Source organism: Apodemus sylvaticus, chromosome 2 (genome assembly GCF_947179515.1).
Source record: "Apodemus sylvaticus chromosome 2, mApoSyl1.1, whole genome shotgun sequence".
Lineage (NCBI taxonomy): Eukaryota > Metazoa > Chordata > Mammalia > Rodentia > Muridae > Apodemus > Apodemus sylvaticus.
This window is the reverse complement of record NC_067473.1, coordinates 65,342,533-65,370,131: the sequence shown is the minus strand read 5'-3', so window position 1 is coordinate 65,370,131 and position 27,599 is coordinate 65,342,533. Positions and strand designations below refer to the sequence as shown.

The 27,599-nt window shown below is 40.0% G+C and overlaps 1 protein-coding gene and 1 pseudogene across 1 annotated transcript; both read left to right on the top strand.

The window, feature by feature from the left end:
• The first annotated feature begins 10,750 nt into the window (after positions 1 to 10,750).
• Positions 10,751 to 12,951, top strand: LOC127677886 (SRSF protein kinase 2-like; annotated as a pseudogene).
• Positions 12,952 to 15,475: 2,524 nt separating this feature from the next.
• Positions 15,476 to 27,532, top strand: Prss58 (serine protease 58). The gene is made up of 5 exons (XM_052173549.1): positions 15,476 to 15,515; positions 25,077 to 25,215; positions 25,412 to 25,668; positions 27,161 to 27,300; positions 27,383 to 27,532. The coding sequence occupies exons 1-5, from the start codon at positions 15,476 to 15,478 to the stop codon at positions 27,530 to 27,532; spliced, it is 726 nt and encodes a 241-aa protein (XP_052029509.1).
• The last annotated feature ends 67 nt before the right edge of the window (positions 27,533 to 27,599 follow it).

The window sequence follows — 27,599 nt, the reverse complement described above, 5'->3', positions numbered from 1 at the left end:
CCACCAACCAGGAAGCATACACAAGCTGGTCTGACACCAGCAGAGGACTGGCCCAGTGGGAGATGTGCCTAACTGTGGAGAGGCTTGAGGCCCCAGAGAGTTGTGAGACCTGGTGGGGGGCAGGAATAGGCCATCATCCTCTTGAAGTAGGGGAGAGGAGGAATGGGATGAAGAACTGTGGGAGGGCAGATCAGGAGAGGGGCAATGACTGGACTGTAAAAAATTAAAAGTAATTAAAAAACAAAAACGCTGGCTTCTTTATTCTTTAACTATATGCTTTATAAACATTATAACCCTCTGTGTGTTATTGTCTTAGTCAGGGTTTCTATTCCTGCACAAACATCATGACCAAGAAGCAAGTTGGGGAGGAAAGGGTTTATTCAGCTTACACTTCTGCATTGCTGTTCATCACAAAAGGAAGTCAGGACTGGAACTCAAGCAGGTAGGAAGCAGGAACTGATGCAGAGGCCATGGAAAGATGTTCCTTACTGGCTTGCTTCCCCTGGCTTGCTCAGCCTGTTCTCTTATAGAACCCAAGAACACCAGCCCAAAGGTGATACCACCCACAAGGGGCCCTCCCCACTTGATCACTAATTGAGAAAATGCCCCACAGCTGGATCTCATGGAGGCACTTCCCCACCTGAAGCTCCTTTCTCTGTGATAACTCCAGTCTGTGTCAAGTTGACACACAAAACCAGCCAGTACAATTAACCCCTTGTCAACTTGACACACAAACACTATTAAACCTCAACCCTTACTTTCTTATTCATCCCCAAGATCTAAATTACTTTAAAAGTCCCACAGTCTTTACACATGAAAAGTTCAATCACTTCAAAATGTCCAATATCTTTAAAATTCAAAGTCTTTTAAAAATTCAAAGTCTCTTAACTGTGTACTCCACTAAAATACTTTCTTCCTTCAAGAGAGAAACATATCAGGGCACAGTCACAATCAAAAGCAAAACTCAAACTCCAAATGTCCAATGTCTGGGATCCAACTCACGATGTTTTGGGCTCCTCCAAGGTCTTGGGTCACTTCTCCAGCTCTGCCCTTTGTAGCACACAGCTTATCTTCTAGGCTCCACCTGCCTGTACTCCACTGCTGCTGCTGTTCTTGGTAGTCATCGCATGGTACTGGCATCTCCAGAACACTGCTATCTTCCACTGTAATTAGGCTTCACCAATAGCCTCTCATAGGCTCTCTTCAGGGTGACAAGCCTCTGCTCCTATGCGTGACCCCTTCAAGTCCTGGGCTATCAATTGCAACTGAGGCTGCACCTTCACCAACGACCTTCTGTGGCCTCTCACTGTGCCAAGAACCTCAGCTGCCCTTCATGACCCCTTCATGCCTTCAAAACCAGAACCATCTGGGTGACTCTTACACAGTACCAAGTCTAGCCACAGCACAAAATACAACTGTGGCTATCTCTGGAACATAGCCTCTGTGCTCTCAGACAACACTTCCCAGAAGGTTTCACCTCAGTGATGTTGGTCTCTTCTTAATCACCACTAATTTCTTAGCTCCAGCTAACCAGCATCAATAGTCCCAGTAACACAAAGGTTTGCTTTAGTGGTTCTGGTATCTTGTTAATCATAGCTGATTCTTCAGCCCCAGCTAACCAAAACCACAGAATCTTCACAAAACATGGCCCCTTTAAGAGTAATCTTCCCTCTGAAATTTCACAAACCAGGCCTCCATTTTCTGCAATGTTCTCAACTTTATCTTCCAAGCTCCTACAGAACATTCCACAGAGCTCTTAACACTGAATGGATCATCTAGCCCAAAGTTCCAAAGTCTTTCCACAGTCCTCCCCCAAACATAGTCAGGTTGTCACAGGAATATCCCACTATAGTGGTACCAATTTGTCTTAGTCAGGGTTTCTATTCCTGCACAAACATCATGACCAAGAAGCAAGTTGGGGAGGAAAGGGTTTATTCAGCTTATACTTCTGCATTGCTGTTCATCCCAAAAGGAAATCAGGACTGGAACTCAAGCAGGTTAGGAAGCAGAAACTGATGCAGAGGCCATGGAGTTTCTTACTGGCTTGCTAATTGAGAAAATGCCCCACAGCTGGATCTCATGGAGGCACTTCCCCAACTGAAGCTCCTTTCTCAGTGACAACTCCAGCCTGTGTCAAGTTGACACACAAAACCAGCCAGTACAGTTATTTAACTCTTTATGCTTAAATAAACACTGGAAAAACTTAACTCTTTCTTACTCTTCGGTGCTTCCTTAAATGCTAAAAATTTAACTCTTTATTACTTTTGCTTTAATAAGAGCTAATAACTGGTAATTAATGCATGCTGCTTAGCAGATAGGAATTAAATAAAAGGATTTATTGCTAGTGTTCCTTTTTCTGGTGAGTTCCAGAACCCTTTCTGGCTAAGCTGATTAACTCTTTGTGAACCAGAATGGAAGGAAAGGAGAAGAATTAAGATGTTTTAGACAGTCAAATATGCAGACACATGCACATTCAAACATTACATTCATACACACACACACTGGCTAGGCCTGACTTTCTGTCATAATGAACTCAACAAATATTCATTCATGGTTACATGTATGCACATACAAACATATAAATGGACATACATTTGGATGATGGATGGATTATGGATGGATGGATGGATGGATGGATGGATGGATGGATGGATAGGCAAAGCTTCCCAATCCAAACCATTCAGCTAACAACTTTATTTCTTCTCTCTGGTCTTTTATACCTTCTTAGACAAAGCATTCTTTAGAAAATTACCTTAGAGATAAAATATTACATAGAATGGAAGTTAAAGAAGGATGTTGATATTAAGTTCAAAGCAGTGTTTCATTATAATATAAATTCAGAGCAACAGTTTTTACATGGCTTTGCCTAATCAAAGTGCACAACTATAAGTTTATCCTTAAATCTAAATATCATTTTCTTGAACACAAAATTATACAGTCTATTTCTCTTTTTAGTATAATTATGAAGGATCATTGTTATTTCTTATTATGCAACCTTTATCTACTATTGTGAGGAGTAGGCACATTCTATTCTTGATTCTAACTTTATTACAACTTTCTAGCAACCAAGACCATCTCTAAAAACATTCTTCTTAAAATTATTTGAATCAAGTCAGGAACTCTGTAGAATCATTATCTATTTGTCTGTATAGCATCACTACAAGATAGTGCATCTTTGTAGGTCTGTAGAAATCTGTTCAAAAGTATAGGTCGATATCTAGTGGTTGTTACATATTTAATAATAGCAGGAAAAGCATCTAATAGCAGAAATCTTTCCTCAGGTTTACTCTTCTTGGCCTTGCCTAGAGAAGTAAATCTGTCATAGATCTTAGTCCATGGTGGAACCATCTCAGGAATAGTACCTGCTATTTTTTAGCTGCTCCTAGATCACTCTTGGTAGTGCTTCCTGCTGCCATACTGAATTACAGCTATGTTTGTGCCAGGGATTTCTATAACTCTTAAATCACATCTTCAGAACTTAATGATCATACATTACAATTAATTGCATTATTCTCCACAGCAGTTCTTAATTTCAAAGCTTCTCTCTCCTCAAAGTTCTCTTTGTGAACTAGCCACCAATTATTTCCTCATATTATATTTAATAACTTTGCTATACATGCCTATGCAAGAAACTAATTTAAACTCATCAATATCACACAAAAATGTGAAAGTATGGACTGGGAAGATGGTTCAGACATTAAGTGCATGTTCTGCTCTTCCAGAGGACTTGAGTTCTCCCAGCACTTCTTATATCAGGTGGTTTACAACTATAACTGCAGCTCCCATGGATCAAGTGGATCTCCACAGGCATCTGCATTCACACATAATACCCACATCTGTATACATGCAAATCCTACCGGCGTGCACCACTACAACTGGCCACATCTGCATACAAGCACACACATAGACACAGACACAGACACATGCCTACATACACTTAATAAAATAAATGTTTTAAATGTTGAAAAAAGGAGGAGAATTTGTTGGAAAGAAGGAAGGCAAGGATTACCTCCCTATGAGTTATTGGTCAGGGAAGCCTCAGGCAACCAAAATTACACAGATTACAAATTGCTATAACCTTGATTTCTCAGCACAACTGTATTTTAAGACTCTACTTCACTTTGTCATACACTCTGGTGAATAACATAGGGAAATCAATTTCAAACTGATCAGGACAATCTTCTGGATGCTAAAAGTGCCAGAAGTTGTCATTCAGTCTAAAGAAGAAAATATATCAGAGATATTACCCAATGCTGCACCTTGCTACAGTCTAACCTGTCAGGTAAGATGTGCTTATTGGTTCAATAATGATATAACTTCAGTGGGGATAAACAACTTGTTTCTGATTGTATCTGAAGCACTTTACAGAGAGAATTCATGCATGGTACTATAAACCTAGTCAAAAGCCCTAGGTTGGGGAATGACATGATAAGGGAATCTAATTTTTTACTAAATGGTCATGTTTTCAAACTATATTCTAAATAGGTTTATATCAAATAGATTTTCACAGTTCTCAATTTTGGCCATAGGAAGCTGTCTCTCAGAGAAGAGGAGACAGAACCTATAGAGACCACCTCCAGTAGATAGACATGGCCACTGGTCAGGGCCTAGGGTCACACACCCATCTCAAAGTTTTTAACCCAGAAATGTACCTGTCCAAAGGAGAACAGGGACAAAAAATGGAGCAGAGACTAAAGTAAGGGCCATCTGGGGACTGCCCCAACTGGGGAGCCATGCTGTCTGCAGACACTAAACCCAACACTGTTTCCATGGACTAGAGGCACTTGCTGACAGGAACCTGGTGTGACTGTTCCTTAGGCAGTTTAGCCAGCAATTGACCAATGTAGATGTGGATGCTTGGAGCCAACCATCAGACTGAGCTCTTTGTGTGTTGGGGGTGGTGGTGGCAGAAGGACTGAGGAGCTGAAGGAGATTGCAACCCCATAGGAAGAACAACATCAGCTGGGTGGACCATCTAGTGCTTTAGGGACTAGACTACCAACCATGGAGAATACAGGGAGGGATCCATGGCTCCAGATACATAGGTAGCAGAGGAGGCCTTGCCTGACATCAATGGCAGGGAAGGCCCTTGGTCCTGTGGAGGTTTGAAGCCACAGCATAGGGGAATGCTTGTAGGAAAGGGCTGGCCGGTGGAGGAGCACCCTCATAGAGGCAAAGGGGAGGGAAGAGAGGGAGGTTGTGGGATAGGGAGCTTGTGGAGGGTTAACCAGGAAGTGGGATATCATTTGAGATGTAAATTAATGGAATGATTAATTTTAAAAAAGCATTCTCAAAAAATGAAGAAAAAATAAATGTCCTTCAATGATAATGACCTGAGCATGAGATAATGCAAAGGTGAGACAAACACATTCTGCTTCCTAGTCATGGCAATTTTGTCCGCTCCTCTGCATTTCTTACCCAGGAATCCTAAAAGCCTGACCTCTTCCACCCTGCCAAGCCATTGGTCATTGGCTATAGATTAATCCAAAATTGAGGACAGAGACCTTCAGAGTACAGACATGCAGATTCCCATGTGATTTGGGAAACCAAATTAAGATAAAGCATTAGTGGTCTTCAATAGCAACAAAAATAACAGAAGGCCCACTAACACATGGAAGCTGAACAATGCTCTACTCAATAATAAATTGGTCAAGGAAGAAATAAAGCAATTAAAAGCTTTTTAGAATTTAATGAAAATGAAAGTACAACATACCTAAACTTATAGGACACAATGAAAGCAGTGCTAAGAGGATATCTCATAGCTCTGAGGGCCTCTAAAAAGAAACTGGAGAGAGCTTACACTAGCAGCTTGATAGCACAACTGAAAGCTCTAGAACAAAAAGAAGCAAATACACTCAAGAGGAGTAAATGGCAGTACCAAAAGGCTGAGAAGCACCTAAAGAAATGTTAATCATCCTTAGTCATCAGGGAAATGCAAATCAAAACAACCCTGAGATTTCACCTCACACCAGTCAGAATGACTAAGGTCAAAACCTCAGATGATAGCAGATGCTGTTAAGGATGTGGAGAAAGAGGAACACTCCTCCATTGTTGGTGAGATTGCAAGCTGGTACTACCACTCTGGAAATCAGTCTGGCAGTTCCTCAGAAAACTGGACATAATATCACCTGAGGACCCAGCTTTACCATGCCTGGCATATACGCAAAATACTCTTTAACATATAATAAGAATACATGTTCCACTATGTTCATAGCAGCCTTATTTATAATAGCCAGAAGCTGGAAAGAACCTAGACATCCTTCAACAGAGGAATAGATACAGAAAATGTGGTATATTTACACAATGAAGTACTACTCAGCTATTAAAAATGATGAATTCATGAAATTCTTAGGCAAATGGATGGACCTAAAGAATAGGTAACCCAATCACAAAAGAACACACATAGTATGTACTCACTGATAAGTGGATATTAGCCCAAAAGCTCAGAATACCCAAGATACAATTCACAGACCACATGAAACTCAAGAGGGTAGACCAAAGTGTGGATACTTTGGTCCTTCTTCGAAAGGAGAACAAAATATTCATAGGAGCAAATATGGAGACAAAGTGAGGAGCAGAAACTGAAAGAAAGGCCATCCAGAAACTGTCCCTCTTGGGGATTCTTCCCAGATACAGTCACCAAACTCCGACACTATTTTGGATGTCAAGAAAGGCTTGCAGTAAGGAGAGCCTGATAATAGCTGTCTGAGAGGCCCTGCCAGAGCTTTGCAAATACAGAGCTGGATGCTCACAGCCAACCATTGCAATGAGTGTGGGGTCCCCAATGGAGGAGTTAGAGAAAGGACTGAAGGAGCTGAAGTGGTTTGCAACCCCATAGGAAGAACAACAATGTCAACCAACCAAACCCTCCAGAGCTCCCAGGGACTAAACCACCAACCAAGGAGTACACATGGCTCTGGCTGCATATGTTGCAGAGGATGGCCTTGTCAGGCATCAATGTGAGGAGAGGTCATTGGTCCTATGAATGTTTGATAGATACCCTAGTGTAGAGGAATTAAGGGCAGGAGGCAGGAATGGGTGGGTGGAGGAACATCCTCATAGAAGCAGGGGGAGGGGGTATGGGAGAAGGGGTTTCCAGGAGGGGGGGAACTAGGTAAAGGGATAACACTTGAAATGTAGATAAAATAGAAAGGAAGGAAGGAAGGAAGAGAGAAAGAGAGAGAGGAGAGAAAGAAAGAAAGAAAGAAAGAAAGAAAGAAAGAAAGAAAGAAAGAAAGAAAGAAAGAAAGAAAGAAAGAAAGAAAGGAAGGAAGGAAGGAGGAAGGAAGGAAGGAGGAAGGAAGGAAGGAAGAAGGAAGGAAGGAAGGAAGGAAGGAAAGAGAAAGAAAGAAAGAAAGAAAGAAAGAAAGAAAGAAAGAAAGAAAGAAAGAAAGAAAGAAAGAAAGAAAGAAAGAAAGAAAGAAATAGGCAAAGCATTAGATCTAATCCCCTATAGTTTTGTAGGATCCTTCTCTCTATATTAGTCCTTCGCTCATTCTGCTCATATTTTTTTCTCTTCTAAATCCTGGTTCACTTTTCCACAGAATTCTCCCTATTTTTTTCCTTTTTTTTGCTGTTTAGCATCCTTCTAGTCACAAACATTTCCCCATGGCATGTAGAAATTCATCTCAAAGACACTATTATATGGGTATCTGACTCACTTTACCCCCAACATTGTGATATCACATAAGGTAGTAATTCTTAGTATATATCTTGCCTTTGGACTATGACCCTAGAGCTCAAAAGCTTCTTCTCTCTTGCCACTAAGTAACAAAAACCAAACAAAGTATCAGCACATGGTATATATTTGTATTGTTTTTATTGTTGTAGGCAAATCTTAATGCCTTAAAATAGCACATGTTTTATGACCTCAGTTTACCTGCCTTCATAGTTCATTTACAACTAAGCTAGTCTTACTCCTCAGTTTCTGAAACCTTCCAAGTAAACAACTATTCAATTACTCATTTTCCCAGTAAAATTCATGTCTAGTACTTACACTTTACCAGGCTCTGATTTCCTGCTTACTGTTAGCTGAATGTCACTACAGGTTCATGGACTATACTGCTTTGAGAGATTGTCAACAGCTGGATTTCCTCACCATACCTTCTTTGCATTTAGTCTTCACAACATTTGATGTCATCAAGCAATTGTGGAGATTCTCTTGTGGGTGTTTAGAAAAACTCATAAAGCATATAATTTGTCCTCATGCATTAGCATCAGCACATGGATATATCTGACAACTTCTCGAGTATTCTATTAAGCAAGCACTGCTCATGTTCAAGTGAAGAGGATCACATAGATTTGTATGATTTTTGTAGTATGCCAGCTCAGTTTCTAATATCATTGGATTAATAATTTCCATGTGTGGATTTAGCACACTTTATTTATCCACTAACTATTTGATGGACATCTTGGGTGCTTCCAAGGTTTAGCAACTATGGATAATGAGTTTATAAATATTAATCTGATGTTCCCATTGCGTAAATATTTTTAATTTATTAGGTAAAAAAAACAAGGAGGATAATATTTAGCTTCTGAGCAAACTTCTAAACTTCATGAACATCATCATCACCATATTTTCTTAGGGTTAAGTGAGATTACAGAGGGAAGACGAAAATCTAATAGAGCTAGGATTCTCTTTGAAGGTTTTTATTTTTTATTATGTGCATTCTTGTGTGTCTGTGTGAATGTACATTAGTACAGAGACCAGAAGGAGTTCTGGAGCTAGAGTGATTACAAGCCACCAGATATGTGTTCTGTGAAATAAACTTAAGTCTTTCACAAAACCAGGAGATAATCATAACTGCTGAGCTATATCTCCACCCTCAGAATTAGTACTCTTACAAAATTTTTTATTTTATGTATTTTTCATATATTTTGATAATATTTCTTCTCCTCCTACAACTTTTCCAAGATTGTCCCATCTCAGTGCCTACCTGACCTCATACTTCATGCTCTCTCTCTCTCTCTCTCTCTCTCTCTCTCTCTCTCTCTCTCTCTCAGCAAAAACAACAACAACAAAAAAAGAATAAGATAAAAAAATAGAAAGACTAAATGCACATGAAACCAAAACACCAAGAAAAATTTTGGAGTCCATTCTGTGATTTTGTGCTGGCCAACTACTACTGAGCATACAGTGTGCCCTGCAGTATGTAATTAATATAGCTTTGGTATGTAATTGGAGAAAACATATTTTCCTTTCCCAGAAGTTATCATTTGAAACTAGCTTCTTGGTTAGGGTGAGGCTTTGTGTTTTCCTTTTCTGGGTGTTGGCATTTTGTCTGGTCTGAAGCTCTCACAGTTTCTGTGTGTTTATTTGTATCAGCCCTGTTGTATCTAAAAGCTAATGCCTCCTTGGACTCATCTACTACCTTTTGTTCTCTCCTCATCATCTTCCACAAAGATCCCTAAGCTTTGAGCGAACAGATTTTATAAAGACTACACATATAGGCCTGAGTATGTCAACATTTCTCATTCTCTTTACATTTACAGTGGCAGATTTCTGTCTTAGTAACTATCTACTGCAAGAATAAATGTCTCTGGTCAGGGTTAAGTAATGTTCTGATCTATCTAGATAAATCGATATATAGATGTCATCAGAATCCATTTTATTGCTATATTCCCTTATCAGAGAGTAATAGAAGATTTTTCCCTAAGGTCTGTAATCTATTTCGTTTCAGGTTCTTGACCACTTTAGTAGCATCAGGTGTGGATGGTTACTCCTATGACATTTTTTGCCAGTATAACACCAGTATATTTTATAATCAGAATTGTTATAGGCACAAATAAAGATTTGCAGCTCAGTGATGGATTAATTTTCTCTTCAAGTAGAATGCTAGACAGTAGGGGGGTGAAGCTTCTATTCGTGTGCCAGCTTGATTGCTCCAATTAGATGACATAAGTGAATAGTGTTTTCAGCAATAAGTCGTCTTTGTCACTAGATTTCAGAGAGTAACCAATAGCCTTGGAATATCCCATAATGTTTCAATGGCACTATGGGATCCCTTTAGTCAATGATTCCACACTATGTAAACTATTCCTATTACTGAAGCATTGACTTGGTGGTACAAGACCTCTAATTAGGGCATTATCTCCTATATTACATGATGATTTCATATAAATTCCTTTAATACATAAATATGTTTCAGTATTTTTTCAAAGACCTTTTATGCTAATTGTCTTTGTCGTATTCCCTCATTTACCCTGCCCTTCCATCCCCCTTTCCATTTAACCTTCCTATTCTAATTTCCCTTAACACTATATTCTATTTCCTCTTCCTTGGGCCACTACCTCCTGTCCCTTGCTGGGCACTCACATTTGCAGAATAAAGCATGCAAAGAAAGCTTAAAATCTAATATCTGCATATAAGAAAAAACATGCAGTATCTGTCTTTTAGGTTTGGGTTACCTCACTTGGAAGGATATTTGTTTCTACCTCCATTCATTTATCCTTCAAATTTCATAGTTTGTTTTCTTAACAGTGGAATAATGTTCCATTGTGTAAGTGTGCCACATTTCCTTATCCATCCATCACTTGAAGGATGTTCACACTCCTTCCAATTTGGGCTATTATAAATAGAGCACCAATGAACGTGGGAGAGCAAGCATTTCTCTAGTAGCTCATAAAATCCTTTAAGTATATGCTCAAGAGAGATATAGGTAGATATTGAGGCAGATCCATTCATTTCAAGATGCCTGAGAAGCCTCCCCTCTTTCCACAGTGGCCGTACTAGTCTGCACTCCCATCAGAAATGAGTAAGTGCTCCCATTCTCTCACATCCTCACTGACATCTGCCATCATTTGTTAAATTACGTTGACCATTCTGACTCACGTATGTTAAAATCTCAAGGTAATTTGAGTTTGAATTTCCTCATGGCTACGGATATTACACATTTTAAATTTGTTTCTCAGCCATTTCTGTTTCATATTTTGGGATTTCTCCAAGTATTAGATTTTTATAAGAAAAACAATCGTTGCCCCACGGGAGCAGTGGTTCCTTCCTCCTTGGTCTGTGAGCCAGTGGAGGCTACATCCTGCCTCTGCTGCAGAGCCTGTCTGTCCAGAGTAAGAATGAGCTCCAGGAAAGTGCTGGCCATTTGGGCCAGAAAGCAGAGGCCAAAAAGAGAGAAATATTCGAAAAAGTGTCTATCATCCGGCAAAAATTGGAGACGTCTTCAATGGTTGATATCATGTTGTTAGGAAGGGAGGATGGGGACACTTTTCTACCATCTGGCTGTGCTGGGATATGCAAGGGAAAAGATTTGTTGCAATGAAAGTTGTAAAAAGTGCCCAGCACTATACAGAGACAGCCTTGGCTAAAATTAAACTGCTCAAATGTGTTCAAGAAAGTGACCCCAGTGACCCAAACAAAGACATGGTAGTTCAGCTAATTGATGACTTCAAGATCTCAAGCATGAATGGGGTTCACGTCTGCATGGTCTTTGAAGTACTTGGTCACCATCTCCTCAAATGGATCATCAAATCCAACTATCAAAGCCTCCCAGTATGTTGTGTGAAGAATATCACTCAACAGGTCCTTCAAGGGTTAGATTATCTACACAGTAAGTGCAAGAACCTGCCAAAACACAAAATGCGAGCAAGATAATGCACCAATATAAAGCCAGAAAGCATCTTCTTGTGTGTGTGTTCAATGAAGGGCAGCCAAAGCCACTGAGTGGCAGAAAGCAGTGAGTCTTACTGAACAGCAAAAACCTATAGGAAAAATATCCAAAAAGAAAAAGCTGAAAAGGAAACAGAAGAGACAGGCTGAATTGCTGGAAAAACGCCTACAGGAGACTGAGGAATTGGAGCGAGAAGCCGAAAGGAAAATCCTAGAAGAAATATCACCTCTGCAGAAGCTTCCAGTGAGCAGGATGGAGAATACCAATCGGAGGTGAAACTAAAATCAGACAAGTTGGAGGACACAACTGAGGAAAAGACAGCAAAGGACGATGGTGAAGTTGAAGACCAGGACGATAAAGAAGATGCAGAGAAGGAAAACACTGAGAAAGATGATGATGTTGAACAGGAACTTGCAAAGTAAACTCTACATGGATGGAGTCCCCTAAGGCCCACAGCCATATTAAAAATGGCCCATTTTTTTTACTGGAGCAGCAGTTGGTGGATGAAGAGGATGGTGAAAATGACTGGGCAAATCTCAAGGAGTATAGGCTGGGTGAACCAAATGCAGAGAGTGATTATATGCACAGCAGCTCCTACGAACAATTCAATGGTGAATTGCCGAATGGACAACATAAGCTCAGAGTTACCCACAGCGCTGTTTTCTGGACCCTTAGAACCTGTGGCCTGTAGCTCTGTGCTTTCAGAGGGATCACCACTTACCGAGCAGGAGGAAAGCAGCCCATCCCATGACAGAAGCAGCCTCTAGTTTCAGCCTCTAGTATTGGCGATGTGCAAAAAACAAAAACCTGGCAGCTGACATATTGGAGAGCCCTCTGGATCCACGGAATGCAGATGAAATTAGAGTAAAAATTGCTGACCTGGGAAATACTTGTGTGCGTATACATTTCACAGAGGTTATCCAGACTCTTCAGTATAGGTCCATAGAGGTTTTGATTGGAGCAGGTTACACCTGCAGACGTTTGGAATACAGCATGCATGGCATTTGAGCTGACCACAGGAGTCTATTTGTTCGAACCGCATTCTGGGGAAGACTATTCCAAAGGTGAAGACCACATAGCTCACATCATAGAGCTGCTAGGCAATATCCTGAGGCACTTTGCTCTGGAAAATATTCCTGGGAATTCTTCAACTGCAGAGAACAGTGGCACATCACCAAGCTGAAGCTCTGGAGCCCCTTGTAGAAAAGTATGGCTGCTCCCATAAAGATGCTACACAATTACAGATTCCCTGATCCCAATGTTAGCGATAGTTCCAGAAATATGAACCTCAGCTGGCAAATGCCTTTGACATCTGTGGTTGAATTCTTAGCAAATTCTACAAATATAGCATTCTGAGCTAGCAATATTTTCCCAGTACACTGGGCCAAATCAGTGGCTATCATGCTTTAACACGGTTACACATGAGCTGACTCCACCCTCAGACCTTTGCTTTGCTTTGAGGTACTATTGTTTGACACTTTGCCTCCTGGGCACCGTGGTCCTGGGGAAGAGTGGTCTTTGTCTTCAGCTAAGTAGTTTACTGGCCATGTTCTTCTGGAAACAATAACATGTCTCTAAGCATTGTTTCTTGTGTTGTGTGACATTCAAATGCCATTTTTTTTTTAATAAAACTTGCCCCTTTGTGTTTTGGCAGGTTCTGTAACTATGAAGAGATATTTTAGCTGAGTATTATATAATTTACAATCTTAAGAAATTATCAGTTGGAACCAAGAAAGAACAAAGAAATGTACAACTTTATCTTCTGGAAAAGGGAAACCATTCCTGTATTATAGTGTATGTAACTATTAATTTGCATAAATAGGGGATGAGGATTCACATGTAAAAATGTTACCCAGTCCTAAGCGCTTTTTAGCCTACATTGCATGTTGCAGATTTCCACTGCTTCAAATAGAAGCTGAGCAAACTTTTCATCCCATGACAGCCCAAGTGGTTCTGGTTTAGGTGCCATGCCCTCTGTGGCACTTTAGAGGGAGAAATACTTTTAAAATTTGACATTATAATCTAGCAGTTCCATTTGTATTTTGCATATTTGTAAAACTATGCTTAAAGTATAAGTCATTTCCACTTAAAATGTGATGGATGACCCAATCCCATGTAGTGTCACCTCTTACCAGCACTGGAAGTTAAATACGTAGACTAAATTGGACAAGAGAACATGTTCAGTGTGTGGAATAAAATATACATATATATGTATCCATATATATATATATATATATATATATATATATATGAAAAACATAATCATGTTTGTTTAAAACACAAGGTGTGGCTTATACAGTTTGAAATGCAGTAGACAGAACACCCCTCACAACTTAAAGGTAATAGCAAACATGTCCATGCCATGGGCAGCTTCCCTTGCCTTTTCAATACTTCCCATGAATGAATGAGAAGGTCTTTTCCCCTTTGCAGACCACATATAGTTTTAGTTTATGCATTTTCTTAAAATTAACTGTAGAATCCAGAATACAAACCATTAGTAGTTCATACTATTTTAGAATGTAACACTGGAGGTATATTTAGCCTCTTTTAGAAGTCAGTGGATTGAATCTATTTTTCTTTAAATTTTATTCATTAAGGTGCCTCGTTTTTTTTCTTGACTTTGTCCATTATCATTTATCCATATGCGTTTGCAATAATTAGATTATGAAAAGCTAACAAATGTTGTAACCATAATCCATTGTTTGGGGTGCTTGCACTTGTCTTAAAAATTAAAGTGATTTTCAAAAACAAAAGAAGAAAAAGAAAAAGAAAGAGAGAAAGAAAGAAAGAAAGAAAGAAAGAAAGAAAGAAAGAAAGAAAGAAAGAAAGAAAGAGAGAGAGAAAGATAATAGTATAATAGTCTATTCCCTCTCCTTTTCTGTGTATATAAACATATGGGAAAAGCCAAGTGACCCTCCAGAAGAAGGGACCTATCCCTCGGCCAAATTTGTCAGTAACTGGAGAAATTTGGAGCTACAACCTCCAAATCTATAAGAAAACTAATGCTTGTTACTCAAGCTACATCGACTGTGCCATTGATTTTGGCGATCCAAAAAGACAAAATGTTCAGCAAGGTGACCACTTGCTCAGATCTTATACTCCACATTCAAGTCAGCTTGCTTGTTGCTTGTTGAGTTTTAATATTTTCTATATTTTTGGATACAGATATTTTAACAGATGTGATTTACAAATAGCATTACCTAATCTATATAACATACCAGTGTCGTCGTGGTGTCAGGATACTTTTGGCAGCACCCATTTCCTTCACTGTCTAACACTGCTTCTAGCTTGGGGGCTCCTTAAAGATAAAAATGGAAACATAAATATGCGGATACACAACCCCACATATTCTAGCTCTGGTGAGGTTTGTATTGTTTTAAATGATGCCTGGTCTGCATTATGAAGAAGATAGCTGAAGTACTTCAAAGGCACCGGGTGCTAAGCAGAGGGGTTACTGTCAGTGCCAGAGTACAGATAAATACCGGTGCCTCACAAATGGGACAGATAGCATCATAGAGATGGGAGGGGTCTGCATCATGTGTGCAGCTCAGAGAGCAGTCTTCCTGCATAAGTCAAAGAGCAGGAGGTTGTGGAGACACTGTGAACATCTCTCTTGGATTAAGTAACTTCTTGAAAAGAAGACACAACTGAGATCTAGAGAACGTAAGAGACCAAGTTTGTGTGTGACAAGTTATTTCTTTCCTCTGACACTCTATACTCTGATGGGGAGAGCTTTTCATAAAGTAAATCCTAGTGCTGAAATAATTCATCAGTATTGTATCTCCTTCTCTCTTCTTTATGCTTTACAGAGACACTGAGCTAAAATCCACATCAAAACAGCTATCAACATCACAATGAAGTTGGTCTTCCTTTGCATTCTTTCAACCCTGCTTGGTGAGTATCTTCACATCTGTCACTAGTTGCCAAAGAGGAGTCCTTGGGAAGGCACAGAAGATAGAAAACTGATAGAGACATCATTTCAGTCTTAGTAAATGACTATTTCTGTATCTCTCAGCACTGCCACAGCACCTGCCAAGATTAGTTACTTCCTTTGAGAACACCTGCACTTCAAATTGATTGCTTATGTACTTTGAAGGAGGCATGGACATCTACAAGATATCATTCTACATTAGGAGCTTACTCTGGACCTGCCTGGAACAGGCATTGATAGATATTGTGGCACAGGGACAGGAAAGAGCAGGCCCAGATTAAAAGAGGAATCTAACTAAGGAGTGCAGCAGCAGACAAAAGTTGAAAACTTTTGACATGGCTCAGCTCCATACTCCATGATGACTGTGTTAGGAAAATGTTATTTGCTCTGTCTTCTAAACATATCCTAAGTCAATCACATCTCACTACATAAACTGTTCATGATACTCCAAACCAGCATCTCTTCACTGGAATATTCATTTGCTCACATAATAGATCCCTATTTCTATATGTTCTCCTTCCAGGGTTTCTAAGAGGGTGTTGCCATCACTTCTTTACTTAAATCTTTAAGTAGTCCCACTTCCACTTAGAATACAAGTCTGCATAACTCCAACATTGCACAAAATGCACTAGCCATTGTACATTACTCTCCACCACCACTGTCTTTACTTAACTCACGCCATGTCAGCCACACTGGCCTCTGTGATATTCCTTAAACAGGACCTAGACCTCATATTCTGGCAGTAACTGTTTCCTCTTTCTGGAATCTCTGGCTCCACACATCTGATGACCTAAATCCTCGGTCTCCATGACATTGTTCTTTGCTGTTAGCCAACCCTGGTTACTGATTGTTGCATGATGCTTAACTTCATTATCTGAAATCCACCCCCCCACACACACACACAACTTGTACATCTTTATCTGGACTAACTTTATTCCCATAGCCAACCAACATACTATTTAGTTTACTTGGGTTTTGTGTTCATTATTTTTTAATATCTTTACCAATTCAGTTGTTTAGAGCATGGTTTTCTATTTCATTCACAAGCTAGCTCAAACTCCTAAACAGAGCTTGGCATATACTAGTATCTGACATTAATTGATAATATTATTTACTCCCTTGTTTTTCTTAGACTCTGAGAGCATTTGCCCTATTGTCAAGGTACTGGCTTTCATTGCTCATGGTACACTTGTTGAAAGAGAGAGATACCTTGTGAAAGTCCTTGTATCAGTTACTATTCTCATTGCTATGACCAAGAACTGACAAGAAGCAATATAAAGGAGAAAGGCTCACTTGGCTTATGACTTGAGGGAGCATTCCATTATGGTAGGGAAAGTACAATGACTGAGAAACCTCCGAATTGGTAGCAGAAACATGAGGCTGCTTGCTCACATCTATGCAAATTAGACACTAGTCAGGAAGTGGGATAGGCTAACAAACACAAAACTTGCTCCCTAGAGATCTTCTCCAAACATCACCACCAGCTGGCATTCAAGTGTTCAAATATGATCCTTTTTTTTTAAATATTTTTTTATTCGATATAATTTATTTACATTTCAAATGATTTACCCTTTTCTAGCCCCCCCCCACTCCCCGAAAGTCCCGTAAGCCCCCTTCTCTTTCCCTGTCCTCCCACCCACCCCTTCCCACTTCCCCGTTCTGGTTTTGCCGAATAATGTTTCACTGAGACTTTCCAGAACCAGGGGCCACTCCTCCTTTCTTCTTGTACCTCATTTGATGTGTGGATTATGTTTTGGGTATTTCAGTTTTCTAGGTTAATATCCACTTATTAGTGAGTACATACCATGATTCACCTTTTGAGTTTGGGTTACCTCACTTAGTTTGATGTTCTCTAGCTCCATCCATTTGCCTAAGAATTTCATGAATTCATTGTTTCTAATGGCTGAATAGTACTCCATTGTGTAGATATACCACATTTTTTGCATCCACTCTTCTGTTGAGGGATACCTGGGTTCTTTCCAGCATCTGGCAATTATAAATAGGGCTGCTATGAACATAGTAGAACATGTATCCTTATTACATGGTGGGGAGTCTTCTGGATATATGCCCAGGAGTGGTATAGCAGGATCTTCTGGAAGTGAGGTGCCCAGTTTTCGGAGGAACAGCCAGACTGCTTTCCAGAGTGGTTGTACCAATTTGCAACCCCACCAGCAGTGGAGGAGTGTTCCTCTTTCTCCGCACCCTCTCCAATACTTGCTGTCTCCTGAATTTTTAATCTTAGCCATTCTGACTGGTGTAAGATGAAATCTTAGGGTTGTTTTGATTTGCATTTCTCTAATGACTAATGAAGTTGAGCATTTTTTAAGATGCTTCTCCGCCATCCGAAGTTCTTCAGGTGAGAATTCTTTGTTTAACTCTGTACCCCATTTTTTAATAGGGTTGTTCAGATTTCTGGAGTCTAACTTCTTGAGTTCTTTATATATATTGGATATTAGCCCTCTATCTGATGTAGGATTGGTGAAGATCTTTTCCCAATTTGTTGGTTGCCGATTTGTCCTCTTGATGGTGTCCTTTGCCTTACAGAAACTTTGTAATTTTATGAGGTCCCATTTGTCAATTCTTGCTCTTAGAGCATACACTATTGGTGTTCTGTTCAGAAACTTTCTCCCTGTACCGATGTCCTCAAGGGTCTTCCCCAGTTTCTTTTCTAGTAGCTTCAGAGTGTCTGGCTTTATGTGGAGGTCCTTGATCCATTTGGATTTGAGCTTAGTACAAGGAGACAAGGATGGATCAATTCGCATTCTTCTGCATGCTGACCTCCAGTTGAACCAGCACCATTTGTTGAAAAGGCTATCTTTTTTCCATTGGATGTTTTCAGCCTCTTTGTCGAGGATCAAGTGGCCATAGGTGTGTGGGTTCATTTCTGGATCTTCAATCCTGTTCCATTGATCCTCCTGCCTGTCACTGTACCAATACCATGCAGTTTTTAACACTATTGCTCTGTAGTATTGCTTGAGGTCAGGGATACTGATTCCCCCAGATTTTCTTTGGTTGCTGAGAATAGTTTTAGCTATCCTGGGTTTTTTGTTGTTCCAGATGAATTTAAAAATTGCTCTTTCTAACTCTGTGAAGAATTGAGTTGGGATTTTGACGGGTATTGCATTGAATCTGTATATTGCTTCTGGCAAAATGGCCATTTTAACTATATTGATTCTACCGATCCATGAGCATGGGAGGTTTTCCCATTTTTTGAGGTCTTCTTCCATTTCCTTCTTCAGAGTCTTGAAGTTCTTGTCATACAGATCTTTCACATGTTGGATATTAGCCCTCTATCTGATGTAGGATTGGTGAAGATCTTTTCCCAATTTGTTGGTTGCCGATTTGTCCTCTTGATGGTGTCCTTTGCCTTACAGAAACTTTGTAATTTTATGAGGTCCCATTTGTCAATTCTTGCTCTTAGAGCATACACTATTGGTGTTCTGTTCAGAAACTTTCTCCCTGTACCGATGTCCTCAAGCGTCTTCCCCAGTTTCTTTTCTAGTAGCTTCAGAGTGTCTGGCTTTATGTGGAGGTCCTTGATCCATTTGGATTTGAGCTTAGTACAAGGAGACAAGGATGGATCAATTCGCATTCTTCTGCATGCTGACCTCCAGTTGAACCAGCACCATTTGTTGAAAAGGCTATCTTTTTTCCATTGGAAGTTTTCAGCCTCTTTGTCGAGGATCAAGTGGCCATAGGTGTGTGGGTTCATTTCTGGATCTTCAATCCTGTTCCATTGATCCTCCTGCCTGTCACTGTACCAATACCATGCAGTTTTTAACACTATTGCTCTGTAGTATTGCTTGAGGTCAGGGATACTGATTCCCCCAGATTTTCTTTGGTTGCTGAGAATAGTTTTAGCTATCCTGGGTTTTTTGTTGTTCCAGATGAATTTAAAAATTGCTCTTTCTAACTCTGTGAAGAATTGAGTTGGGATTTTGACGGGTATTGCATTGAATCTGTATATTGCTTTTGGCAAAATGGCCATTTTAACTATATTGATTCTACCGATCCATGAGCATGGGAGGTTTTCCCATTTTTTGAGGTCTTCTTCCATTTCCTTCTTCAGAGACTTGAAGTTCTTGTCATACAGATCTTTCACATGTTTGGTAAGTCACCCCAAGATACTTTATACTGTTTGTGGCTATTGTGAAGGGGGTCATTTCCCTAATTTCTTTCTCAGCCTGCTTATCCTTTGAGTATAGGAAGGCCACTGATTTGCTTGAGTTGATTTTATAACCTGCCACTTTGCTGAAGTTGTTTATCAGCTGTGGGAGCTCACTAGTGGAGTTTTTTGGGTCACTTAGGTAGACTATCATGTCGTCTGCAAATAATGATAGTTTGACTTCTTCCTTTCCAATTTGTATCCCTTTGACCTCCTTATGTTGTCAAATTGTCCGAGCTAGTACCTCAAGTACAATATTGAAAAGATAAGGAGAAAGGGGGCAGCCTTGTCTGGTCCCTGATTTCAGTGGGATTGCTTCAAGATTCTCTCCATTTAGTTTGATGCTGGCTACCGGTTTGCTGTATATTGCTTTTACTATGTTTAGGTATGGGCCTTGAATTCCTGTTCTCTCCAAGACTTTAAGCATGAAAGGATGCTGAATTTTGTCAAATGCTTTTTCAGCATCCAATGAAATGACCATGTGGTTTTGTTCTTTGAGTCTGTTTATGTAGTGGATTGTATTGATGGATTTCCGTATATTGAACCAACCCTGCATTCCCAGGATAAAGCCTACTTGATCATGGTGGATGATCGTTTTGATGTGTTCTTGGATTCGGTTGGCAAGAATTTTATTGAGTATTTTTGCATCGATGTTCATAAGGGAAATTGGTCTGAAGTTCTCTTTCTTTGTTGTATCTTTGTGTGGCTTTGGTATCAGCGTAATTGTGGCTTCGTAGAAGGAATTGGGTAGTGTTCCTTCTGTTTCTATTTTGTGGAATAGTTTGAAGAGTATTAGTGTTAACTCTTCTTTGAAGGTCTGGTAGAATTCTGCACTGAAGCCATCTGGTCCTGTGCTTTTTTTGGTTGGAAGACTTTCTATGACTCCTTCTATTTCTTTAGGCATTATGGGACTGTTTAGATGGTCTAGTTGGTCCTGATTTAATTTTGGTATTTGGTATCTGTCAAGGAAATTGTCCATTTCCTCCAGATTCTCCAGTTGTGTTGAGTACAGGCTCTTGTAGTAGGATCTGATGATTTTTTGGATTTCCTCAGTTTCCATTGTTATATCTCCCTTTTCATTTCTAAGTTTGTTAATTTGGATACTTTCTCTGTGCCCTTTGGTCAGTCTGGCTAAGGGTTTATCTATCTTGTTGATTTTCTCAAAGAACCAGCTCCTGGTTTTGTTGATTTTTTGTATGGTTCTCTTTGTTTCTACTTGATTGATTTCGGCCCTGAGTTTGATGATTTCCTGCCTTCTACTCCTCCTGGGTGAAATAGCTTTTTTTTTTGTTCTAGGGCTTTCATGTGTGTCATTAAGCTGGTAATGTATGCTCTCTCCATTTTCTTTTTGGAGGCACTCAGGGCTATGAGTTTTCCTCTTAGCACTGCTTTCATTGTGTCCCATAGATTTGGGTATGTTGTGTTTTCATTTTCATTGTGTTCTAAAAAGTCTTTAATTTCTTTCTTTATTTCTTCCTTGACCAAGGTATCATTGAGTAGAGTATTGTTCAGTTTCCACATGTATGTGGGTTTTCTGTTGTTTCTGTTGCTATTGAAGACCACTTTTACTCCATAGTGATCAGATAGGAGGCATGGGATTAGTTCGATCTTCTTATATTTGTTGAGGTCTGTCTTGTGACCAATTATATGGTCGATTTTGGAGAAGGTACCATGAGGTGCTGAGAAAAAGGTATATTCTTTTGTTTTAGGATAGAATGTTCTATATATATCTGTTAAATCTAATTGGTCCAAAGCTTCAATTAGTTTCATTGTGTCCCTGTTTAGTTTCTGTTTTCCTGATCGGTCCATTGAGGAAAGTGCAGTGTTGAAGTCACCCACAATTTTTGTGTTAGGTGCAATGTGTGCTTTTAGTTTTAATAAAGTTTCTTTTACGAAAGAGGTTGCCCTTGCATTTGGGGCATAGATGTTCAGGATTGACAGATCTTCTTTTTGTATTTTTCCTTTGACCAGCAAGAAGTGTCCCTCAGAGTCTCTTTTGATCTGATATTGAAAGTCACATAATAATCAAAACACCAAATGTTCTAAACAAAGAAAGAAAATCAATTTTCTCTGATATTAAAATGGCTACTCCAGCTTGTTTCCTGAGACCATTTGCTTGTAAAATTGTCTTCTAGCCTTTTACTCTAAGGTAGTGTTTGTCTTTGACCCTGAGGTGTGTTTCCTGTAAGCAGCAAAATGTAGGGTCCTGTTTACGTATCCAGTCAGTTAGTCTGTGTCTTTTTATTGGGGCATTAAGTCCATTGATGTTAAGAGATATTAAGGAATAGTGATTGTTACTTCCTATCATTTTTGACGTTATTTTTTAAATTTGATTGCTTAACTTCTTTTGGGTTTGATGAAAGGTTACTATCTTGCTTTTTCCAGGGTGAAGTTTCCCTCCTTGTATTGGTGTTGTCCTCCTATTATCCTTTTTAGGGCTGGGTTTGTGGATAGATATTGGGTAAACTTGGTTTTGTCATGAAATATCTTAGTTTCTCCATCTATGGTGATTGAGAGTTTTGCTGGGTATAGTAGTTTTGGTTGGCATTTGTGTTCTCTTAGAGTCTGCATGAGATCTGCCCAGGACCTTCTAGCCTTCATATTCTCAGGTGAAAAGTCTGCTGTGATTCTGATAGGTCTTCCTTTATATGTTACTTGGCCTTTTTCTCTTACTGCCTTTAGTATTCTTTCTTTGTTTAGAACATTTGGTGTTTTGATTATTATGTGACGGGAAGTATTTCTGTTCTGGTCTAGTCTGTTTGGAGTTCTGTAGGCTTCTTGTATATTCATGGGCATCTCTCTCTTTAGGTTAGGGAAGTTTTCTTCCATAATTTTATTGAAGATATTGCTGGCCCTTTAAATTGTAAATCTTCACTCTCATCTATGCCTATAATCCTTAGGTTTGGTCTTCTCATTGTGTCCTGGATTTCCTGGATATTTTGGGTTACAAGCTTTTTGCATTTTGCATTTTCTTTAACTGTTGAGTCCATGGTTTCTATGGAATCTTCAGCATCTGAGATTCTTTCTTCTATCTCTTGTATTCTATTGTTGATATTTGCATCTCTGTCCCCTGATTTCTTCCCCAGGCTTTCTATCTCCAAAGTTGACTCCTTTTGAGTTTTCTTAGTTGCTTCTACTTCTGATTTTAGATCCTGGATGGTTTTGCTTAGCTCCTTCACTTGCTTGTTTGTGCTTTCCTGTAATTCTTTAAGAGATTTTTGTGTTTCCTCTTTCATAACCTCAGCCTATTGACCAAAGTTCTCCTGTATTTCTTTAAGTGTTTTTTGCATTTCCTCCTTGTTGGCTTTTGCATTCTCCTGGATTTCTTTCAATGATTTTTGTGTTTCCCTTGCAAGGGCTTCTAACTTTTGATCCATTTTCTCCTGAATTTCTTTAAGTATGTCCTTCATGTGTTCCTGTACCAGCATCATGACCAGTGATTTTAAATCCAAATCTTGTTTTACTGGTGTGATGGGGTATCCAGGACATGCTGGTAGAGGAGAATTGGGTTCAGATGTTGCCATATTGCCTTGATTTCTGTTAGTGACATTCCTGCGTTTGCCTTTTGCCATCTAGTTCTCACTGGTGTTACTTGGTCTTGTCAGTGCTGGACTCACCAGTGCAAGCTGCCCCTTCCCCGTTGGCCTCTGGTGCATAGGCCCCCTGCACTGCCTGTAGATAGGGTGCTACTGCCCAGGCTGATCAGATCCTGAAGCAGGCACCCAAAGGCTCCTGCTGGGGCCCGCTGGATTCACTGGAGCACACTGACTTCTCCCAGCTTGCCGCCCAGAAGCCCAGCTAGCCTCTGGCAGGACCTGGAGATGTGGTGTGGCCGCCCAGGCTGATCTGGATCCGGCAGTGGAGAGAGTTGAGCTGAGGGCTTCCGCCTGAGGCCTTGCCCCAGATTGTGTCTGTGGACCAGATGGAGCCCGTGTGCACCCGCAGGGAGTACTGAAGGTGTATGCTGCTGTGACCTCCCCTGTGTTCCGCTCACTCCGCTGGGCAGCCGGGCTGGCGCACTCAAGGTTAGCCTGGCCTCCCAGGCCCTGAGTCCAGGCAAAAACCTGGGAGGCCAAGGTCTGAGCAAAGTTCCCCTAGGGCTATGACTGTTAATTGGGTCCGCCAGGTGACCAGGATGGCGGGCATGCGCGCCTGTGCTCCCTGAAAGCGCCGGGAGAGTCTGCTGTGCTAACAACCTCCTGGGCGGGTTGACTCACAGATGGCCCACCAAGCCGCCCAGTTCTTGGGGTCAGTCCTGTGCCTTTTGGGGCCTAGACCCCCGCTTTGTTAGCCTCAGGCTATGCCCCTCTGTCGTCCTGCAGGCAAAATGGCGGCGCGCGCGCAGGCCCAGGCAAAAAAACCTCCTGGCTGGGTTGGCACCCCGATGGCCCCCGATCAGCCCAGGGCCTGGGTGCAGGCCAATGCCCGTCGGGCTCAGACCACCGCGGTGTTGGCCTCGGATTATGTTTGTGTACCTCACTCTGTCCGATCCCTGGAGTCTGAAACCAAGATGGATGAGCCTCTCCTGACTGGTGGGAGGCCGAGTTCTGAAGTGGCTTCCGTGCAGGAAAGGCGCCGCACAACCGCAGCTGCTTGCTGCCCCGCTGGTCAGCGAAGGTCAGTGGTCGTGGGCGCAGGGCCTAACTGGACCCTGTGTCGCCTTGGTTCCACTGCTGATGGCCCTTCAGCTGGACCAGCCACTGCTGCACTGCCGCTGCCGCCGCCGCCGCTGCTCTAGACCTCAAATATGATCCTTTATGGGGCATTTTATGTGCAAATGTTAATAACAAATTTGAAATTGGTAAAAATGGTTTAGTAATTAACTAGTTTAACAGATTCCACTTAAATTTATAAGAGAGAACTTGTATTTCTTTTTAAAGTCATTCTTTATTGTATATGTAAAATGAGGGGTCTCATGGGAAATGGTACCTTTGTAAAAGTTGTAGGCTACTTTATGAGCTAGGTGCGCTCATCGTTGGGTTATGGAGGAATGAAACTCAGATTCAGGCTTGCTCAGCAACCATCCCACCTACTGAGCTTTCTCACAGGCCTAAGAGAACTCACAATTCAAGTAGAAGAATAGTTCCTTACAACTAAAAGGATAATTACTTTTTAAATTTTAAAGTAGATGTTTCTATCACCTGTCATTGTCTTCAGAGTGAAATAAGTTACTTTAAAGATTTCATTTACTATTTAAAAGTGCTAAAGAGAAGGGTTCACTAACTTGAAGCTAGTGAAATATATTTGCCTCCCCATTTTTTTCTTTTACTTTGCGGTTGTACTTTTGAACACTTTAGTTTTGTTTCAATGTGTTTCTTAGTGATTGATTAAAAAAAAAATCCCATCCCTTTCTTTCCAGGTACTTTTGCCTATAATCCAGACCACATAGCTGGCACCACTCCCCCCTACTTGGTCTACCTGAAGTCTGATTATTTGCCCTGCACTGGAGTCCTGATCCATCCTTTTTGGGTGATCACATCTGCACACTGCAATTTACCGTGAGTGATAAGAACTTCAAACTGTTTTATTCAAGTTCTCAGGTCATACATAGGCCTAGCAACTTGTATATGACTCTCAATAAATGACTCATGGAAGATCTTCAGTGAATGGTTTTTTGGGGAATACTAAATAAGGTCCATATGATTGAAGAAAATTGATAAATTATTTTTAATCAATATTCCTCTATCATTCTAGGAACCTTCGGGTGATTCTTGGAATAACAAATCCATCAGATTCCATGGAAAGGGATGTGGAGGTGTCTGACTATGAGAAAATGTTCCATCATCCATACTTCTCAGTCTCTTCTATTTCATATGACCTCATGTTAATCAAACTGAAAAGAAGGATTAAGCACAGTAACTATGCAAAAGCGGTCAAACTGCCTCAACACATTGTGCCTGTGAATGCCATGTGCTCTGTGTCTACATGGGCCTACAATCTATGTGACATCAGTGAGTTCAAAGCATTAAGTGATGGTGTCTGACTTTGCCGGTATTCTCTGGGGAATCTGCTCTGAGCTTTTGTAATTCTTTCATAAGACTTTCTTCAAGCTTCTGTTTTTACTGTTTCCTTTTCCTTTGCCTCGTTCTAAGACTTTCAGTCTTTTCTCTGATAAAAGCAAAGAACTCTATCTTTTTTGCTTATAAATATGAAAGAAATAGTTTCAATAAAATAATATGTAGCAAAATCCTATTTTTTGTCTCAAAGCTTCAATTTTCTAGATGAAATACAACATGGTATCAAAAATTTTCAAACGATTTCAAGCAACGAATGAGCTCAAATTCTTGAAATAGGAAATACATAATAAGATATTGAGTATAAGATAAATCTGTGATACTGTAGCAAATCAGCCAAAGCATTACTGTGTAGGACTGAAAAAAGATACCTGAAGACTAAAGAGAGAGAGAGAATGAAAGAAGTTGATCAACTGATGTATAGCCTGGTGCTTGAGTGTACAATAAAGTGATTAGAGTAAATAATAATATTGTTTAATTCAGAACACAAAACTTCCTAAAACAATAAATGTTGAGTATTCTTATCAACACCAGAAAATTATAACCTAGATCACTCTAATTTGGTATAAAAAAAGAAAAATGATTTCCCTTCCCCCTCAATGTACCTTATTTTAGTTTAATTCATGAAATAAATATTTCTGAAATTACTCTCAAAAGAAATGTGGAGCTGTGAACATATTGTTATACTAGAAAGTAAGACAAAGAAGTCAATATTTACTTTTAAAAAATTAGTGTCATATTTTCAAATAAAGATTTAGAAGTAAATACATATTCAAATTTAAAAAGTAAAATCTCAAAATATAGAACATTTTCCAAAAAATCCTTAAGAAGAGCATCTGTAGATAGACAGTACTCTGGTTTCCTTATTCTCATTGCTTGACAGATGAGAAAGCCTTTCTTATATGAGACTTTGGTGTAAAAGAACCAGCTTGAATTAGAAACCAGAAGAGACAGTACTGCTTAGTCTAGCTGGTTTTTCTTCTTTCCTTTTACTAGTGTCTTCAGTTGTTCTATATTATTATTACTATTACTATTATTATTATTATTAATCAGATAATTAGTTTTGCCATCTGACAAATAAGTAAATAGACTATAATTTGTAAGTTGCTTCAAGCTCTAAAATTTGCATAGAAAAAGATACTCTCTAAATGTTTAAATTTCCAGAAAAAAATTTAAGCAATTTGTTTCATTTTGTTGCCAGAATATCTCACATATTCCAACCCACCCTCCTAAGGGTGGTTTGCATTATAACAAGGTGTTAATTTGATAATCTACTGTATACTTACTGTTTAAACTTCTTGGTTTTCATTTCTCAAAATCTGAACTCCTTCCCTGATAATAGAACAAATATTGAAAAAAAGAAGGAAAGCAAAGGAAGCTTTGGTACTAAAAAAACTCATGACACAAATGATTTTCCTTTTTCCTCTAGCCAAGGACCCTGACTCACTGCAGACTGTGAATGTCACTGTAATCTCCAAGGCTGAGTGCCAAAATGCCTACAAAGTCTTTGACATCACAGAAAACATGATCTGTGTGGGCATCGTGCCAGGGCGGAGGCTGCCCTGCAAGGTAATGGACTCTTGATGCTTTCCTTTCCTCATTGGATTCTTTGCTGTTGCCTGAAAGATGACCTGGTTTTCTTTTTCTGTAGGAAGTAATGGCTGCCCCAGCCGTCTGCAACGGGGTACTCTATGGAATCTTGTCTTATGCCGATGGCTGTGTTCTGAGAGCTGATGTCGGCATCTATGCTAGCATCTTTCACTACATGCCCTGGATTGAAGATACCATGAAAAATAACTGAGCTCCCACAACAGGATGAATTCAGAGACATGTGGCAAAGCATGTGCCCACAGCCAACCTCACAATTA

Excerpts from the sequence above, each read along its gene's own strand:
- Prss58 (XM_052173549.1), top strand. The coding sequence starts at position 15,476 with ATGAAGTTGGTCTTCCTTTGCATTCTTTCAACCCTGCTTG. Across the intron at positions 15,516-25,076 it reads CATTCTTTCAACCCTGCTTG|GTACTTTTGCCTATAATCCA; the intron begins GTGAGTATCTTC and ends CTTTCTTTCCAG. Across the intron at positions 27,301-27,382 it reads GGCGGAGGCTGCCCTGCAAG|GAAGTAATGGCTGCCCCAGC; the intron begins GTAATGGACTCT and ends CTTTTTCTGTAG.